Below are 19,141 nucleotides of genomic sequence, written 5' to 3'. Positions count from 1 at the left end.
TATACCATGATATTAGTTTTCTCTTCCATACTGATTCACTGCATACACTATTCTGGGATATTGATGGAAATTTTGAATACAAGTTATGCCTTAGTAAGTATGAGAAATGAGTGTCTGAACCCTAATCATGTATACAGGGACTAAATATCAAAAACATTTAAGACACCTATACTTTGAAAGGCTTTGACAATCTTGGATTTCATCAAAAGCATGACAAACTATTGAGCGTGAACTGAATTTATGATGTAAATCTGTTATCTACACACATAGTTAATCTTTATGCACAAATGAACACATACACAGTAACTCTTGCGAATTGTATAGGGGGATCAAACTATTTTTTTATCTGACGGTCAATGAAGAAATGAATTTGCCCTTAAATAGTTGAGGGAAATTCAAATTGCACTACAAAGTTTGTGCCAGAAGATCTACAAGTGTGTTTGTGCTATAACACGCTTGCGCCAGGTTTTCTCCATTTACAGCAGAAGGATGCCTGCATGACAATAATTCCTCCAATAATAATGATGCAAGCTAATAGTGCTGTTTCCAGACATGACAGTAATTGTGTGATAACTCCTTATATAGAAGGACATGTAATTAAGGGAACACAGTGATTCTAATTAGACTACTCCCTGTAATGATGCTTTGTGGCTTGAAAGAAGCCAAACGGTTCTGGAGAAACTCTATAGTTGAGAAACTAAAAATGTGGATTTTACCTGGAAATTGTTAGAAAGCAACATTAATATTTCATAGTTTACTGAAGATTTCCAGTTCCTTCATCACTGTGATGGAAATTTTTGTGTAGTTTACATGTAAGGGCAAATATTGATTTTCACTTACAAATCATAAAATGACACAATCCCTGGAATTTGCTCATTAAAATCCATTTGATCCAACAGCTGAGGTGAGGAGAATTCCCTGAGCAAGGCAGCAAGGTACAGGTACACAGTCTTCTCCATGAATAAATCATTACCTGAAACGGTATTGCAACATCCAAACATCAAATGGTGTCTCCTGATTATAACTCTATGTACAGACATGTAAAAGTATTGCTTTGATATTAAGTTGAATGTCTTTTGCAATCTTTGTCAGAAACTTTATACAGTGCAAGTTTGTTTCCCAATATTTTCATTTAATAAGACTCTGACAGTTTGCTTACTCCTCAGATCAAGCGTATTTTCCTATTAAAGGGAAAGGCAACCCTAACCACATAGTTGCTTTTATGAATAAAGTATCACTTACTGATATCGTAATTGACAGTCTTTAACTATAAAAATCCTTGCTTAACAATTAAATCAATATTAATCTATCATGTATTTAAAATTACCCGCCGCTAAGAGAGTGGCCATGGAGTTTAATTTATGACGTCAGACCGTCTATTCCGGTTTATTTCATCAGCAGCACTGTAAACATGACAAGTCACGAACAGTTAAGTTTGGAGCCGTATAGATTTGAGCCTGTTCTTTCACAAGAAGAAATTGAGAAAAGAAGACGTTCAGTTGAGTCGTAGACCAGGCAGATGGTACACGTTCTTCATACAAATGTTTCGAACCTCAACTTGTCATTACGCAAATAATGGATCCCCAGTTTACGTAGTCTTTTCTTTTCAAATGACTTGGTTAAATCGGGAATTTCGAAAAATAACCTTTTTTCACATCTCCCCTTCGCATTAGTGTAATTAACTGCTTGCCAGGAAAGCATCAACCTATTTATTCGTAAGATCTAACATGCACATATTGATGATCTCGCAGGTGCTTGGGTTCAGCCCCCCCCCCCCCCCCCCCCCCCTCTCTGAATAAGCTACATGAGTTGATTTAATTAATTCTTTGTTGAAAATATTTCTAATGCATGTCAACAACATCTTGCATACCCATAAAGTCCAAAATAATTCAAAATAAGTTCTTTTTAAAAAAAAATACCCTACGCCACCAGTTATTATAAGTTCTGTTATAATAACCAGTGAAGGTATTTTTTTTAAAAGGACTTTTTTTGGATTTTATGGGTATGCAAGACATTGACATGCATTAGAAATATTTTCAAGAAAAAAATAATTAATTCAACTCATGTAGCTTATTCGGGGGGGGGGGGGGGGGGGGGGGGGGGGGGCTGAACCCAAGCAACTGTGGATGATCTTAGAATCTCATCAAAACCAGAACAGACGGTGTGACGTCAAAATTATTGATTTTTGTGGTCTTGAATACAAAAGAGTTGCACATCATGGCGGCCTCTATAGATCGCGAGAATTTCAATTTTTGATGTTTTCAAATTAGTACTGAAGCATATCTAGGCCATATATCAACAGAATTGTATGACAAATCTTTATCATATGATTAATCCTATCATTTATCATGTAAAAATATTTTGGGTTGCCTTTCCCTTTAAGAGACAGAGAGGGAGAATATGACTATATGTGAAATTACCTGTCAGAAAGGTACACATAACCCTGGAGACTCTCAAAGTAACCGACACAGAACTTGTAACCTTGGGCTGGAACTTCTCCAGGAGATATACCCATCTTAGTACACTGGTCACCATGGAAACCTCAGTCTTAGACAATGCATTTTGTACATCAGCCCCCCTATAACAATGATTTCATTCAAAGTTAGGAATATTTAGGAGATGCAGCTTTATGTACTTGACAAGAGTGAACTTCAGTCTTATCATTATTCATAGAACATCAGTCTCCTAGTTTTTGTGGTTAAACAATGAAATCAAGCGCTGAACAAAGAACACTTTCTCTCACAGAGGAAAGAACACAGACGTAGTTGTCCATTAATTTATGTACTAATGAAGCTGCTTTTGTTGCCAACAAAATAAAATTTGATGTCCATGAAAATCATGCTAATTTTTTTTCTCAGAGGGGGGCACCCCTGGAAATTCCAACAAACTGTCAACAGGGAAATATTTGCTCCTGCTTCAGTTTTGCTCCTCTTGCCGTTGTTGTCAGTGGGCAAATCGAACACTGAGCAAATTAAAGACTATAATTGCTATAAATATAATTAATTTTCAAAATATGGGACATAATCGTTTGTAAGCATAGAGCAGTTGGGGGGGGGGGGGGGGGGGGGGATACAGTACACTATGGGTCTGACATTTAGTATTTCCATTTGAAGCTACCCAGTACATAAAAAATAAGCAAAAATATGTAGTTTTTGACAAATCATGAAGTGGAGTTCACTCTCTGGATTTGGGCTTGATTCACACATCTTTCTAAAATCAAATTTAAAATATAAAACATAAATATTTACAATTAATGTACCAAAGGATAACCTTTCAAATTTCTAGTCTGTAGAACTTACACCGAGCTAAATCTGTTGTAGAGGTCTATTAGAGGTAGATACATCCAGTCCATTGGTAGAAGGGTCTCTGTTGGTGTAGAGGTAACCAGGTTCTGAACATCTAAGGCCTGCATCAAAAATCTGTGTCTGGAACATCAAGTAGTACATTGCTACATTCACATATTATTCACATTTAAGTGCTAACTGCCTGTTAGTTTTGTGTAAATGGATGTACACATCTTTACTTTGAAAGTACCTAGAATGTATTGCTCTCTTTTGTTGGCTGGAAAAAGCCTGAAGATAGGCAGCTCTGATGGACACTAATTCAGAAAGAGTGGCAGTCACCAGTTGAGTTTGATTCAGAGACACCTGTTCCTGGGTGGCACTGCAGAGATGTACAGCATCAGACAACTGGAGATCTTCCAAGACACTTCTCACTTCTTCCTCACCTTGCCTATTAATATTTTCCAAATGTAGAAAATCATGTGCAAAATGTTTTACTTCAAAAATATTTTTAATGTTGTCAAGAAGACATACAAATCAAACAGAAAATAACAGATAAGAAATATTTCTACCAGTTATTCCTCACTTCTATTTTCACACTATCATTTAACTAAAAATATCTTTGACAGGACATGGATACCTTTATATAGCCAAATATGGGATATCAGAACTAGAAAAATTGGGAAATCTTCAGAAAAAGAAGTTACGAAAATTATGCGTCACTTGGGCAACTCTTGTATACAAATTAGTGATGGCTAAAGACAACTCATTTCTGATACAAAAATATCTGCCTGGTTTGAAGGTTATTTTTCAGAATGTTGCAAGTGAGTGCCCTAGTACCAAAAACATGAGTTATTGGATTAAATTTCTGATGTTTGGTAGCAGAGTTAAAACAAGAACAAACTTTATTTCCTCTACCGTATGCACATATGTGGATATTTACTTAATGAGATTTATTTTCTCGAGTCATTAAAACAACCAACCGCTATAAAATGATATAAATAATCACAATTTCAGCATCGATCTCCAGACACTTACATGCAGCAATATGTAACATACACACACCTCTCCCCCCCCCCTTTTTATGATTTGTGACGTACTTATTGCATTATTACATGTATTACATACAATGTTTGTTATTAGTACATGCAAAGATCAATTTATTAGCTGGTCACTTGTTATAGTGATGATGAAAGAAAGTAGAAATGCATGGTTGAGCCGATGTATTGAACTCATACATGTACTGAAGGATACACCCTCCCCCTCCCCCTTGAGTTTATGATTTTGGGGTTTGGGCAGAACTGCGTTTCTTGTTAAGATTTTTTTCTACAAATATAACGGCACCTTTTTTTCTCCCTTTTTGCCCCGACCTTCAACTTTCAAAAACAATGCTAAACTGTGCTTGAACTCACTATATCTGATACTAATTATAAATAACTAAGTGCTTGTCTATTGTTGCTCAAGTTAATGCAGAAAACGCAGTCTCGTTGGGCATACTAAATATTAAAACCACGACATAATCAGAGACGAAATAATGGTTCTGATATTCCATATTGGCATAAAAAAAGTATGTGCAACTCCTCCTATGCAAAAAAAAAAATAAACATCCCCCCAAAAAAACCCATAAAACACACCAAAAATAAACAAACAAAATGAAATCTGGTCAAAGAGAAATTTAAACACAAAAAAACCCTCTATAAAACACACCAAAAGCGAACAAAATGGAAAGTGAAATCAGGTAAAAGAGACAGTAAGATCATCAAATTTAGACATAGTTGAGGCAACATCATTTTTAGATCTACATGTATAAAGAAAATGGGCAAGGCATACTATCAGGTTGACTTACACACTGGATAAAGTCAGATTAATGATTTCATCTACAAGTACAATGTTCTTTTAAATTCCAGTTTCAGTGAATGACTTACTTCCAAACATTTGGTGAGAACATTACTGTTGATAAAAGGTCGTGTATTAAGAACTCATCTCCATGTTGTAGCTGTGTAATTAATCTGAGCACAAGTTTCTGAATAAGAGGTGCTGTCTGCTTACTGGAAGGCTACAATAAGATACAACTATATTCATTATACACATGTAAGGGAATGTGTACATACAAGATAAACTAAACTTCACGTGAAACATACTGCCTCTGTAGTGAAAAATTCCTATGGTGACAAATTCCTACGGTGACAATAAAACAATGTAGTTTACCTTTGTTGTTTATTTGGGGATACGATGGATACCAGCATTGTAGGAATATTGAATGAAACACTTTCATGCAAACTTTCCTACACTGCTAAAAAACTGTTATCTCCCTAAATGGTGACAAGAAAACCCCATTTCAATGTTTATATTTATATCAACACCATCAGACTGACTGTAAAATGAATTTTTAGGTCTATGATGCACACATTTACAACCATGTTACATAAAGTGAGAACACTTAATGGAAAGACAGGTGGTCACATGGAATTTTGATTGGCAGAAAAGTCCAAAGTTTGTTTCTTAAGAGTCACAAGAAAATACTGCAATTAACAATAAACACAGATTTATTCAGATGTATGAAGAAAATCTTATTTACATGTAAATATATTCTGATGGTGGCAAATTCCTCTCTGACCTTGTCCTGTAAGTACCAGTTCTACTTAATCAGTGTGCATATCAGTTTCATTAATGTACTGAATCAGTATGCATATCAGCTTCATTAATGTACTTAGTCAGTATGCATATCAGCTTCATTAATGTACTTAGTCAGTATGCATATCAGCTTCATTAATGTACTTAATCAGTATGCATATCAGCTTCATTAATGTACTTAATCAGTATGCATATCAGCTTCATTAATGTACTTAGTCAGTGTGCATATCAGCTTCATTAATGTACTAGATATGTCAAGTGTGGAGTCTCCAATTCGTTTTGTTCTAAATGTTAGTGCCAAGGTTTAAGTTCCTGACAGAGAGCTAGATTATAAACACCATATCACTTCAATCTTTCACTTCTGGGGCCCAACAATTTCTTGGTACTTAGTATTTTGTTTGATGATAGATGCACACAACCTTTTAATATTTTCAATGAAAACTTTCAGAGCTCCTTACATTTGCTCACAGCAACTATAACTTATTGCTACTGTAAATGTAATTGATAGATACAATCTATACTCTAAATTATTCTTTAAAATATTCAGTTTCCTTTTTTACAGGTGAATTGCAAGAAACATGACTCACATTCTTTGTTACTATTTTGATGAAGTAATACATCAACATATTTTCATATTTGTTGAAATGACATGCTGAGGTATATTTAGGAGAACTCGCTATTTTTCTGTGGTACGTTAGTAAGTTTTCCTCCGTAGATATAAGTTCAGCAATCTATAAAGAAATATAAATACAGTAAGGTCGATGTTACAGTTGTATATAAATAAACCAATCTTCTTGTACAAATGCCCTTTTAAGCTTCCATGATAAGTTAAAATGATATGTTAAAATCAATGAAACTTAAGAGATCTTTTCCTTGTATATTAATTAGAAATACCTATTACAACCAAATAACCTGTTTTTGCTTGGAGTTACATACCTTTTCTGGAAGGCCTCTGTGGATTTGGCTGACGACATATAGCACCCTCATAACTGCTATGATAACACCAAAGGGAGAATACTCCTGCAAACACGGTTCTACTAAATGTCCATTTTTCATTCTCAAACTCAGTCCTGGTAAATTTTCAGCACACTCCATCTTCAACTGATGGGCTGGATTAAGGACGCTTGAGCAAGAACTGAAATTACCATACACTTGAAGAGGATATATGGAACAGAGTGAATTATTTGCTTGATATGAGAAAATCTTCATTTTATTTTCCTCTGAATTGCAATCATAATCTTTGTTCACAAAGTCAAATTAAATATGAGGATTTTAATGTACACTTGATAGGCATGGTAGAAAAGGCAAAAAATAAAATGAAAATAAAATACAATAAAATACATGTAGTTACCATAAGTCTGACAGTACACTACGGAACCCCAGTGATTTAATGAGTGGTCTCAACACATCTGTATAAATCTTCTCCACATACTCAAGACCTTCTACTGGATTAAAACTTTTCTGCAATACAAAGTTTGCAAGATGCATTTACCAGCATTTTAATCTACAGTATGAATTACCATAAATAAACTTTTACTTACAAGTAAAAAATTCTGTGAGATTCGGAACCACCCCCTTCTTGTGAATATTTGTAATTGTGACCTGATCATTTTGTTTATGCAGAAAGTGTTTTTATTGGTTCACTTGCAAATCATGGGTGAATGTTGAATTTAAGTATAGTCATGAATATTGGGAGGAAGTATGTTCACCTGAATGGCATTTTATTGAAATAATTACAAAGTTAGAACACATGTATTGTGTTGTATAGACTTACATGTGAGGACCAGGATAGGAAATATGATGCCATGAAATTCAGACAAGAAACCTCAAAATCCAAGTTGAATTTCTGAAATTAGAGCACCATTCTGAAGACACATATAATTTGACAAATATACATTCTACTCAAGTAGCAAACAAGACTTCAAAACTTCCAATACATGTGCATGTATAATGCTGTGTACAGCGAAATGTTCTACTCATCTTCGTTTTGCTCAGATGCTATAAAAAAAATTTCATCCCCTCACAATTCATCACGAGAGGGGAAATAGTAACAGGACCATTCGTGTGGGTTAATATGTCTGTGTAACACTGAGTTTGTAGACACTCTACAGGTCTCCTTTTTTGCTTGAATGACTTGATACTCCACATGTAGCTTTGTTTGAAATGAAGGAATCTATTGATTTGGGGATCAAAAGGTCAAAATCACTATGAGATTTTATAGAAAAAGCTTGTAGACACTCATTGCGAGGGGATATGCCCTACCTTGCAGCGCTTCTTTAATTCTGAATTAATCCAAATCTATTTCTTGCTGTTTCAACAACAAATAAATAAACTCAGTAGATTCACCCAGTTTTAAATTTATTGACTTGGAATGAAGGTAAAATTGGTGAAAATTTTCATGGAAGCAGTATTCAAAATTCTGTTTGAGTGCATGGAAAATGCATTACTACCACACAGGGTTTTATCTCATTAACATGTATGATGTACAACTGATAAATTTTGTACCTTATGTTGGTATGTCTTTCCTAGCTTCTTTAAGCATTTTTGACAAGTATCCATGACAACTAAACTAACATCTGTGACTTGGCTCCATGTGACATTAGGCAACAGACTGTGGTTCTCATCCCTTGAGAGTTTGCTGAAACAAAAAACAGTCTAACCAATAAAACTAATTCGGTGTAAGTTCTTAGACCAAACTGTAGTACATGTTCATACATGATGAAAACCTAAATCTAAAACATAAAGAAATACCTAACACTTGATCCAAATTTCCTTTGATCACTTTGAGCAGCCAGTGACACAACTGATTCTAGAACTGTAATGAATGCTGTCGTTCTTATACACACAAGATTGGAATTACTCTCCAGGTGTTCCTTCTGAAGAACAGCTAATTGTGAAAGTACACACGGAAATATGTCCCTGAAATACAAAAATGTACATTTTTTTAATAGTACACTAGACGAACATCTGTGCTAGCACTGGAAATCACAATATACAGACTAGGAAGAATTGTTTTCGCACACTAAAACTGATGTCTCCCCTTCCAATTTCCAAAGTTTTTAAAAAAAAACCATGTTTTAGGGATCATCTTTAAAGTGGAAAAGATCAAGGTCAAAGGTAATCTAAAATGGTATGAGACACATTGTTTTATCATGGTGTACCAACATACCATATACCAAAAGCCTATGTCAAAAGACAAAAAAGTTCTGGTCTGAACCAAAAAAAATGCCCCAAAATTTCCATTATTTGACCTTTACCTAAAAGGTCATGGTCAAAGATCTCAAAAATGGCATGCAGAACACTGTCTTATGGTATATCAACATACAAATATCAAAGGCCTATGCCAAAATCCCATGGGAATCCAGGTTAAAATAAGTCCTCAGTACCTCTTGCTTGTTGTAAGAGGCAACTAAATGAGGCGGTCCTTCAAATGAGACTGCAGAAATCGAGGTCCTGTGTCACAGAAGGTGTGGCACAATAAAGTTCCCTCCCTGCTCAATGGCCATAAGTGCCAAGCATAGGTCTAAATTTTGCAGCCCTTCACCGGCAATGGTAACATCTCCATATGAGTGAAATATTCTTGAGAGGGATGTTTAACAATATACAATCAATCAACTTATGTCAAAAGACAAAAAAGTTATGGTCCAGACAAAAAAATGCCCCAAAAATTCTATAATTTGACCTTTACATAAAAGGTCAAGGTCAAAGGTCATCAAAAATGGTATACGACTCACTGTCTAATCATGGTATACCCACATACCAAATATCAAAGGACAATGTCAAAAGACAAAATGGTTATGGCCCAGACAATCTTTGTATGAGAAGCAGAAGAAGAAGACTAAACTTCTGGGAAGGGGAGACATAATAATATTGCATCACACTCGCTTAGATCTCTTAAAGCATGTCCACTACTTTACTCTCTTTCTAGCTTTCTTGAAAACAAAAATAGATTTTTAATTAATTTTACAATAATTACTTATCAAGTAAAATTCAATTATAGCTTACAAACTTGACCTCATCTATGAAACAATATTAAAGATGCAAGCAGTAACTCTAGAGCAAGCATTTCAGAGTTTCTGGAAATTTCCAAACAGCTGATTCAAGACTTAGAATCACAGATTGAAGAGACAAACAGGAATATTTCATTTATTCAACAATTCTCAAAACTTATTTCTTCTGTAATATCAAAATCAAGCATCAATAAACATCACAATTTACAGATTTACTCCATATTGTTTTATTTCAAGTAGTCATTAAAAAATATTCGGACTGGCTAAGTTTATCGAAAATGAAAGTAGATTTTAATTAATTTCATGTTTAATTACTAATCACGCAAAATTCAATCATAGCTTACAAACTTCACAACATATAGTGTTTCGGAGTTTATTGGCAAAATTTAAATATCATTTATAAGTATAAATTCTACAGTTGTATTTATAGGTTATAGACTTTGTATGGGAAAATATGACGACCGAGTTTTTTGGCGCGTAGACGGACCGAGCTTGCGAGGTCCGTTCGCGACAAAAAACGAGGTCGTCATAGTTCCCATACAAAGTCTATAACCTTTTTATTATATACTTTCAATTTCATTTAGAAACTAACAATAATTTTATTTTTAACAATAACTTTATCGGTTTAATTGAGTAAAAGATGAAAAACACGAAAAATTTGAAAATTAACGGCGTAGAAATTTGATTGTGACGTAATGTTTGCGGGCCGGAATGTTTCCGGGCATATATCATGTGATATATGCCCGCAAACTTTTAAAGAAAAAAGAAGAGATGAAATTGAAAGTATATAATAATATAGAATACTGATTACATACATTGGTCCCAAAAAAAAAAAAAATTCTTTGTACATTCAATAAACCACATTTTAAATAATCCCCTTCTGTATCTACAAAATGGATCCTGAAATTCAACAAATTTGTTTTCAGTGTGCATTGCAAATGATTATTAGCTAAGTTTGAACATGGAACTTACGTGAAGAGATCTGCTGCCAGACCGTAACTAAGACAGGTTCTCCAGGCTCTGTAACCTTCTATCTGAAGTTTCAAAGCCTCATTTTGAGGTAGCAACAAATTTCTGCAAAGGTTATCAACAGAGGTTGTTTACATTTATTGTTTCATATGAACAAAATAAAAAAAATTCTTGACACTTATTACTGGTATTTTGCATCTTTCCATGAAAACAGCATATAAAAAGTTACTTACTCTGCATTTTTCTCCACTAAATATCTTAAAAACCTGGCCCTTATATGGTATTTATTGAGCTGAAATATAAAAAAAAAATATCCATTGACTACTGAAATACAGAAAAATATCCACTGACTACTTAGACTGCAGAGCTTGCACAACATTTACAGTATAATCTAACATATTTTGTTTATTACCATTGTTGCGGCTAGGTTCCTGCCAGACTGTGCCAAACACCTGACAAGCTTCATAGCACTGGGTACAGGAACACCGTAAAGATCGGAGAGTGGAGCTCTCACATCTAAACACAAGAACCACTTACTCAATAACATATTCTACATATTGTACATGTATATACAGCATACATTTTTACTTTTGAAAACAACAAACATAAATGAAAAATATCAAACCATACAGATATTTCTTTTGCAGAGTATTTGTGGGAGTTGTGAAGAAAAATTTGAAGGGTGGAGTTCTATCATAAATTTTAAAGTTAGTCAAAAAAGAACTCCAAAACAAAACAACAACTACTTTTTAAATCAATGATTTAAAACTTAAGAAAATTTGATTAAGAGCAGTCTCAGAAAGACTGGGTCAAGCAGTTTTCAACAGAATTCATAATGCACAGTGTACAATTTAGAAAAACACTAATACATACGCCTTATCAGTCACCAGAGTACTGATTAAAAGTATCACTAGCCCCGAGGGCTATGACATCTATACACTGTAATAATTTTCCAGTCCTGTGTATTTAAGCTAAATTCTAATATTCAGCAGCAGTGTAAAACAAATTTCGTTTTTAAAACACAAATACCCATGAAATAGGCCAATACTGACAATTTTTTTTTTACATAATATATGTCATATCAACACCATATGACTATTTTGGACCTATCAGAGCCCTGACTATTTTGGACCTATCCAGAGCCCTGACAATTTTGGACCTATCCAGAGCCCTGACTATTTTGGACCTATCCAGAGCCCTGGGGTTGCAAAATTCACAATTAGGTATATCCCTTTCTCCTTTTCTAAAATATGTATTTAGTTTTTTACAGTATCAGCAAAAATGAAGAAGTCTTTCAAATGATAAAGCAACAATCACTATGATAATTTTGGCCCCTACCCGTGGGATCATGAAATTTATAATTTTGGCAAAGCGTTACCTATTCCTTGTAAATATCTATTTAGTTTCAATTTAGTAGGAATAGCATTTAAGAAGATGTTAAATGTAATACACATAAACACTATATACCAAGATTGGCCCCATCCTGGAGTCAGAACCTCCACCCTGGGGATCATGAAAGTTACAATTTTGGTAGAGGCATTTCTGCTCTACATGACTATGCATTTAGTTTTTCTTCCAGATGTGTGGTTGCAGACAAGAAGATTTTTGAAAATGGTAAATTTTTGGCAGTTTTTGCCCCTTCCTTCAGGCACCGGGAGTGCAGGAGTCCTGAAATTTATAAATTATGTCCCCATGTCATAAAGATGTTTCATTGATAAGTGTGAAAAGAATTGGGAGGGTACTTATTAAGAAGAAATTAAAAATGTTCCATTGTTAATGGATGATGCATGACGATGGATGCAAACCAATAGCAATAGGTCACCTGAGTGACTCGGGTGACTTAAAGAGAAATGTATAAGCACCTAACATTTTCCAGCTGGTCGGCAGAAATTCTTCAATAATCAACTCTATAAGTCCAGGGCATCTCTCCACCTATGAAATTAGTCAGAAATATGTTATTGGTTCATACAATCTGAAAACTTAAATTGATACAAATGGGCAAATCATGACGGCAGTCATTTCCAATAATTCCTCCACTCCAATGGGGAATTAGTTGAATTTAAACTATATGTACACAATTCTTGGTGGTATGATGATCAAATAAATCCCTAATATTTTTTCATTCAATCTATTTTAAACAAGAGAAATTCTGATACTGTAGAAAGTTCCTACCTCATAAGCCATCTGTGGGGAGTGCCTGACGATTCTGATAAGGATATCGATACAATGGAGGACTGAGGGGGCTTGCGGGTGTGACTGGGACAGAATGTGTCGCAATCGTGGGAGGAGGTTCATCTGCATCACCAACGACTGCAACAAACAGATACATCTACTGAATGTGAATAATAGACATGCACAATCACATTTTTGCTTCATTTTTAATAGATTTGTCAAGAGTTACTTGGTACTTTAGAATTATGCTGCTTTTTTAAAATTAATCCTGTTTTGAATTTGTCCATTAAGGATAAGGGTAATATAGGTAATAAAACAAGAGGCCCCTGGGCGTCATCGTTCACCTGAGTCACCTTGGCTCATATTCAAAGATTTTCTCTATTTATTCCCATGTAAAACTTAGATCCCTATTGTGGCCCCAACCTACCCCCTTGGGCCATAATTTTCACAAACTTGAATCTGCACTGTCATGAACCTTTCAAGTAAATTTCAGCTCTTCTGGCCGAGTGGTTCTTGAGAGGAAGATTTTTAAAGATTTTCTATGTGTTTGTATGTTAAAACTTTGATCCCCTATTGTGGCCACACCCTAACCCCTGGGGTCATGATTTTTACAACTTAAATCTCCACTATGTCAAGAAGCTTTCATGTGAATGTCAGCTCTTCTGGCCCAGTGGTTTTTGAGAAGAAGATTTTTAAATGGCCGCACCCTATTTTTGCATTTTTGTGATTATCTCCCCTTTGAAGGGGGCATCGCCCTTCATTTGAAAAAACTTGAAAGCCCTTCACCCAAGGATGCTTTTTGCCAAGTTTGGTTCAAATTGGCCCAGTGGCTCAGGAGAAGAAGTTGAAAATGTGAAAAGTTTACAGACAAACGGACAGACAGATGACAGACAACAGGCGATCAGAAATGCTCACTTGAGCTAAAAACTAAAGGGAAAAACTCCTGGTATACAGCATTCACTATGAAATTCTACAATTTGATTATTCTAAACTGTACAAAAACAAAACAAAAAGAGTAATTATAAAATACCGATTGGATTTCATTCAGAAGCAAGTATTTCTTCTGGGGAAAAATATGATTTTATGCTATTTGAAAAATGCATTACATATATGACATCTCGTTTCAGGACATCAGCATCTGTCTCTTGAGGTGTTTCATCTTCAGGAGTAGGGTCCTTTGAAGTCATTTCATCTGACATCACCAATGTCTTAAAACAAGGTGACACATGTCCTTGAAACCATGAAAACACTCTGTCTAAAGACTCCTGGAATCATAAAATAAAAAATTTTCAGTTTGTGACACCATTGGTATGAAAATCCATGATACTTATTAACAGGGACATTTGAATATGGTAAAAAAAATCGCTATGACCGAGTTGCAGTTTGGAAAATTATGCATGCTTGCATTCACGAAGTAAAAACATGCACGTATTTAATATAGTTTATAAGTATGAAGCTTTGAATGGCCACAATAGGTATTTAGTGTGATAATGACCTTGACCTTTGGATTTCAAAAGCAACATGAACCTTGAATGTCATCAGGATTTGAAGTCTGATAAACATGCATCAGCAAGTACATGTATAAAAGTTAGAGGCAAGCTCAAATCTACAGTATATAGTGAAAAGATACCTTGACCTTTGACCTCAAAATAAATAGGAACATTCCTCTTTTGGATGTGATCGTGTTATGTAAGTTTCACAAAGATGCCCCTAGTAGTATGAAAGTTAAAGACCGGACAAGCTAAAATCTATGGCATTTAGTGACAAAGTGACCTTGACCTTTAACCTCAAAATAAATAGGAACCTTCCTCTTTTGGATGTGATCATGTTATGTAAGTCTCACAAAGATGCACCAAAAGGTATGAAAGTTAGAGACCGGACAAGCTAATTGTGGACGCCGCCCGCCCGACTGGATGCCCATCCTTCACCAATTCAAAAGCCAAGATTTGCTGCGCAACTCGACTAATAATCAGAAATTGTAAAGAACATTGAGCATTGGTCTCCTGTTTATCCAAATCTTTTATGCTTTTCAAATACATGCATACACATACATTGCAAGTGTAGCTTTCAGTCTAATTAAAATCAGACTTCTTAGATTCATGCAGAGTATACGGCGCGGATCTAAGAAGTCTCATTTTAATTAGATTGGTGTAGCTTTAAAATCAGTTTGACCTATTTTGATCATTAATATATAGTACATGTACAAGGTGTTTCAGAAAATAGGCAATCATTTCATTTGCCTATATTTTATTGTACTTTTACCAATTTTAAAAATTTATATGTAATTTGAAAGAGTATGATTTCAAGAATTATCCATACATATCATGTTGATCTAAAGTTGCTTACTGCATTGATAATGAAAACAACCAAAAAATAAGCAAAACTTTCAAAAACTATGCTTAAGATGATGTATGACATTTCTGATTAGTGTCATCAGTTAAATTCAGGGCAAAGTTTACAACTTGAGCACAAGCCTCCTGACAAATGTGTCTAATTTCATATATCAAAAGACAAGGGTACTCGTATAAGGGGGGAGACTATTATCATTCACGAGGCGTTTAACAGTAATGCCTTCTCTAAGAAAATACTTTAATATTTAACTCCTTCATGATGGCAGATGTTAGAGAAACCTGGTAATCAATTTTAAGTCATATTGCAACATCTGCTAAACACTAAATCTGAATTGCTTAATTTTGCCAAATATGAATAAACTCTAATTTACTTCATTGCAAATTCACCCACTATATCTATATCATATATATACATGTAGGACTACAAAGTTCGATGGGACTCCAGAGTGCAATGGTCTGTGATGGTATGCGCCAAACCACGATAGTGTGGCACGCCAAAGTGCGATGGTCTGCGCCAAACCCCGATGATGTGACACGCCAAAATGTGATGGTCCACACTCATGCACCAAAGCGTGATGGTGTGACACGCCAAAGTGCAATGGTGTGAGACGAATGCACCAAAGTGCGATGGTGTGACACGGCAAAGTCCGATATTACACATTAATGCGCAAAATCGCAATGGGGTGACACACCGAAGTTCATTGGTTTGCAAAACTGAATGGACACCGTGTTTTGGTGTAGACTGTACCAACTGTGTATTGTTTCACAAAAATATAAATGCAAAAGCCATGCAAAAAACTTATTTCATTACCATTTAGTTGTCGTATTATTAAACACAAAATTCTCCAACACGAAATCATATAATGTTTTGCATTATAGCATACCCCCAGGAATTTATTACGTGTACATCACAAGAAATAAATGATCATGAATTAAAACATGTTTGGGAGAAGTAGATATTTCAACAACAAATGTACTTTGCCATTCTCACAATCCTCAACATTGTAAATCTTGCCCTTGCTATCGTCCATGTCAATCTTAATCACCTGTGCCTTCCTCCAATATCCCGAAGATGTTGGTGCCAGCAGAAAAAACCTTCGTTGGGGCAAACTGACTTGCATTTCTTTGGTTTGATTTTGAAAGTTGTTACCAATGACGTCATAATAACGTAACATCACAAACGTTACTCTACCCCCACACCCGATTGCCCCTGCACCATCAGACTTTGGCATGACAGACCATTGCACTTTGGCGTTGTGCGCCTAGAAGTGACAAACCATCGCACTTTGGCGTTGTGCGCCTAGAAGTGACAGACCATCGCACTTTGGCGTTTGCGCCTAGAAGTGACAGACCATCGCACTTTGGCGTTGTGTGCCTAGAAGTGACAGACCATCGCACTTTGGCGTTGTGCGCCTAGAAGTGACAGACCATCGCACTTTGGCATAGCGTGCCTATAGGAGAGGGATCGTCACACTTTGGTGTGACCATTGCACTTTCACGTCCGTAATGTTAACAAACCATCACACTTTGGCGTGACCATCGCACTTTAGAGTCTTAATTACATATGTATATAACTTTTTTAATGTTCTATGGTGTCCTGTCTTTTAACATCCTTTTTGTCTGCTAATTGTCTTAAACTAATCGATCAGCTCCTAATCTTTTCAATATCATAGCCATGTTGTTGTCCTGATTACATAATTTTGTACATTATTGTGTAAACATCACAAGAAAACAAAATATGATACTGTATACTGATGACTCGAGATGGCTCATGATCTTTTGAAGTCGGGTCCATGTCCCAATGTTTTCCCTATTAAACTAAGTGAATTCACTCCCGATTCATAGCATTCCTGATCTCTCAAAGTAAAATTTAGGTCCCTTTATACATATTCCCATAGTATATCACTCTTACTCTAAGTACCATTTGTTTTCACTAGCAGTCTATCAGGTGTTTAATTAGGGACATGCAACCTCATAAATATAAATTCAAATGCCATCTGTAGGGAATGTGCATTGTGCACATTGAATGTTTATGCATGTAGCCCTTCACCCCATGTATTGCTAATTACTTAATGTTTATGATAATTGATTGAAATCAATGATTACAACAATTCCTAAACATAGACAGTAATTCTGAAACATCACAAAATTATGATGGAACAGTAATATTATACCGTCATATCTTAATGGATTTTATTTAATCAGGTACATATAAGTGTGCAAATGTGCAGAAATTTACATATAGTGCAAAAGTAACTTAATTTTCTCATATCATTAATACATATGCCTTTGGTAAAAAGCATTTTAAAACTAGATACTGCAGTTGTTACCTCTGATTCTACTTTCATGTTTTTCAGTGTTACTGATGAAAACTAATTACTTGCTTCTATTTTCCCCCCATTAAATCACAACTGAATCATACTAGAATTTCACAAAACATGACTGATCTCAAGATAGAATTTATATATGGTGAAAAAAATTGTGTAATAACAAAACTCAATGGTCAGCATGTCAATTTCCGAACACTTGAACTTTTAATTGTTTGAAGTTGTTCTATGGTCCCCATCAACTTTGAGTCTCCGATTGTCATCTGCACATTTACATCGTAAATACATGTATATAATTTTTCTTAAACAAAAAATTGGTTGTATAACCTCATCTGCATCAGACATGATGATGGAGCGCAGAGTTTTGATGGACATGCAGACGACACTTTCTATACTGTCATCCATTGCCCAGCGAATCAGAAAGAGGATCCCAGCATTCAGCACTGTCGGCAAAATGGCTGAATTTATCTGGTCTTCCAGGTCACCATTCCTAGCCTGACAAAAAATAATATAATTATATGCATTTGCCAGTATATACCGACATATTCCATCCCATTTAACTAAATCATCATTTGAATTTCTGAATAAATTTCCTACCCTCCTTACTCTATTTTAATACCGTTCCCTTCAGTATCTCGAACACAGATATCTCGAATACCCCGAATATCTCAAAACAACTGACCCTTGTTGTGTCTAATCCCCAGATATCTCAAAGTTTAATCCCAAGAAAAACAGAATGCATTTGTACAAAATCCTGTATACAAAGATTTTTTGCCCTAAGTTTTTTTTTTTTTATTGCCAATTTTTAATTCACCCTTTGTCATGTACATGTACTGTAATTTTCGGTATAAGGTCAAGAATATTCAATGATTACAGAAAGTATGTGAAGTTGAGATTACATTAATTAGAATATTTACACTTGCTTACCTTAGTTAGGATATTTCCTAGAGTTTTCAGTGACAATATCCTCTGCTGAATATTGGTACTTCTACACAAGTGAAATAGCTCTTCAAGAGAATAACCCGCCCTCTATTAAAAAAAGAAAATAGATATCATTATCATATAAACATTTTCTGTACATGTTTATCTATAATTAACCTTCCAACAGGCATTTGAGAAGTAAAAAACAAAATCAATATACAAGTCTATGTAATTTCTTGTGCCATTCAACTAAATAAATGTGCTGGGTGTAGTACACACTGGAGAATCAGTTCAGTGATATACATGTATATTTGGTGTTGTCATTTCTAACCTCTGGTTCATCTCCATGGTGATGAAGTCCAAATTTCACATCAATTCCCTCATCCGCTGTCACTAGATTGCCCTCAAAATCAAAACGAGCAGTTGTCCCTGTCTGAGAAACATTGTCAAAATTAAAATAATATTAACTGAAAATG

The 19,141-nt window shown here is 35.0% G+C and overlaps 1 protein-coding gene across 1 annotated transcript in view; it reads right to left on the bottom strand.

Moving 5' to 3' along the window:
* LOC125652826 (RNA polymerase II-associated protein 1-like) overlaps nt 1-19,141 on the bottom strand; it is a 42,364-nt gene that overhangs the window by 12,620 nt on the left and 10,603 nt on the right. Inside the window, exons 9-28 of the mRNA XM_048882249.2 lie at nt 18,997-19,098; nt 18,672-18,773; nt 18,072-18,239; nt 14,173-14,331; nt 13,067-13,204; nt 12,757-12,826; nt 11,307-11,410; nt 11,128-11,186; nt 10,898-10,999; nt 8,667-8,834; nt 8,421-8,553; nt 7,690-7,761; nt 7,267-7,376; nt 6,852-7,050; nt 6,503-6,646; nt 5,207-5,337; nt 3,535-3,732; nt 3,300-3,425; nt 2,421-2,578; nt 841-973 (exon numbers count right to left, since the gene is read on the bottom strand). Coding sequence (XP_048738206.2) covers nt 841-973; nt 2,421-2,578; nt 3,300-3,425; nt 3,535-3,732; nt 5,207-5,337; nt 6,503-6,646; nt 6,852-7,050; nt 7,267-7,376; nt 7,690-7,761; nt 8,421-8,553; nt 8,667-8,834; nt 10,898-10,999; nt 11,128-11,186; nt 11,307-11,410; nt 12,757-12,826; nt 13,067-13,204; nt 14,173-14,331; nt 18,072-18,239; nt 18,672-18,773; nt 18,997-19,098 — 2,576 coding nt within the window. The remainder of the gene's footprint in view (nt 1-840; nt 974-2,420; nt 2,579-3,299; nt 3,426-3,534; nt 3,733-5,206; nt 5,338-6,502; nt 6,647-6,851; nt 7,051-7,266; nt 7,377-7,689; nt 7,762-8,420; nt 8,554-8,666; nt 8,835-10,897; nt 11,000-11,127; nt 11,187-11,306; nt 11,411-12,756; nt 12,827-13,066; nt 13,205-14,172; nt 14,332-18,071; nt 18,240-18,671; nt 18,774-18,996; nt 19,099-19,141) is intronic.

Source organism: Ostrea edulis, chromosome 5, assembly GCF_947568905.1.
Source record: "Ostrea edulis chromosome 5, xbOstEdul1.1, whole genome shotgun sequence".
NCBI lineage: Eukaryota > Metazoa > Mollusca > Bivalvia > Ostreida > Ostreidae > Ostrea > Ostrea edulis.
The sequence above is the reverse complement of the archived record's forward strand: the minus strand, read 5'-3'. Positions and strand labels throughout refer to the sequence as shown.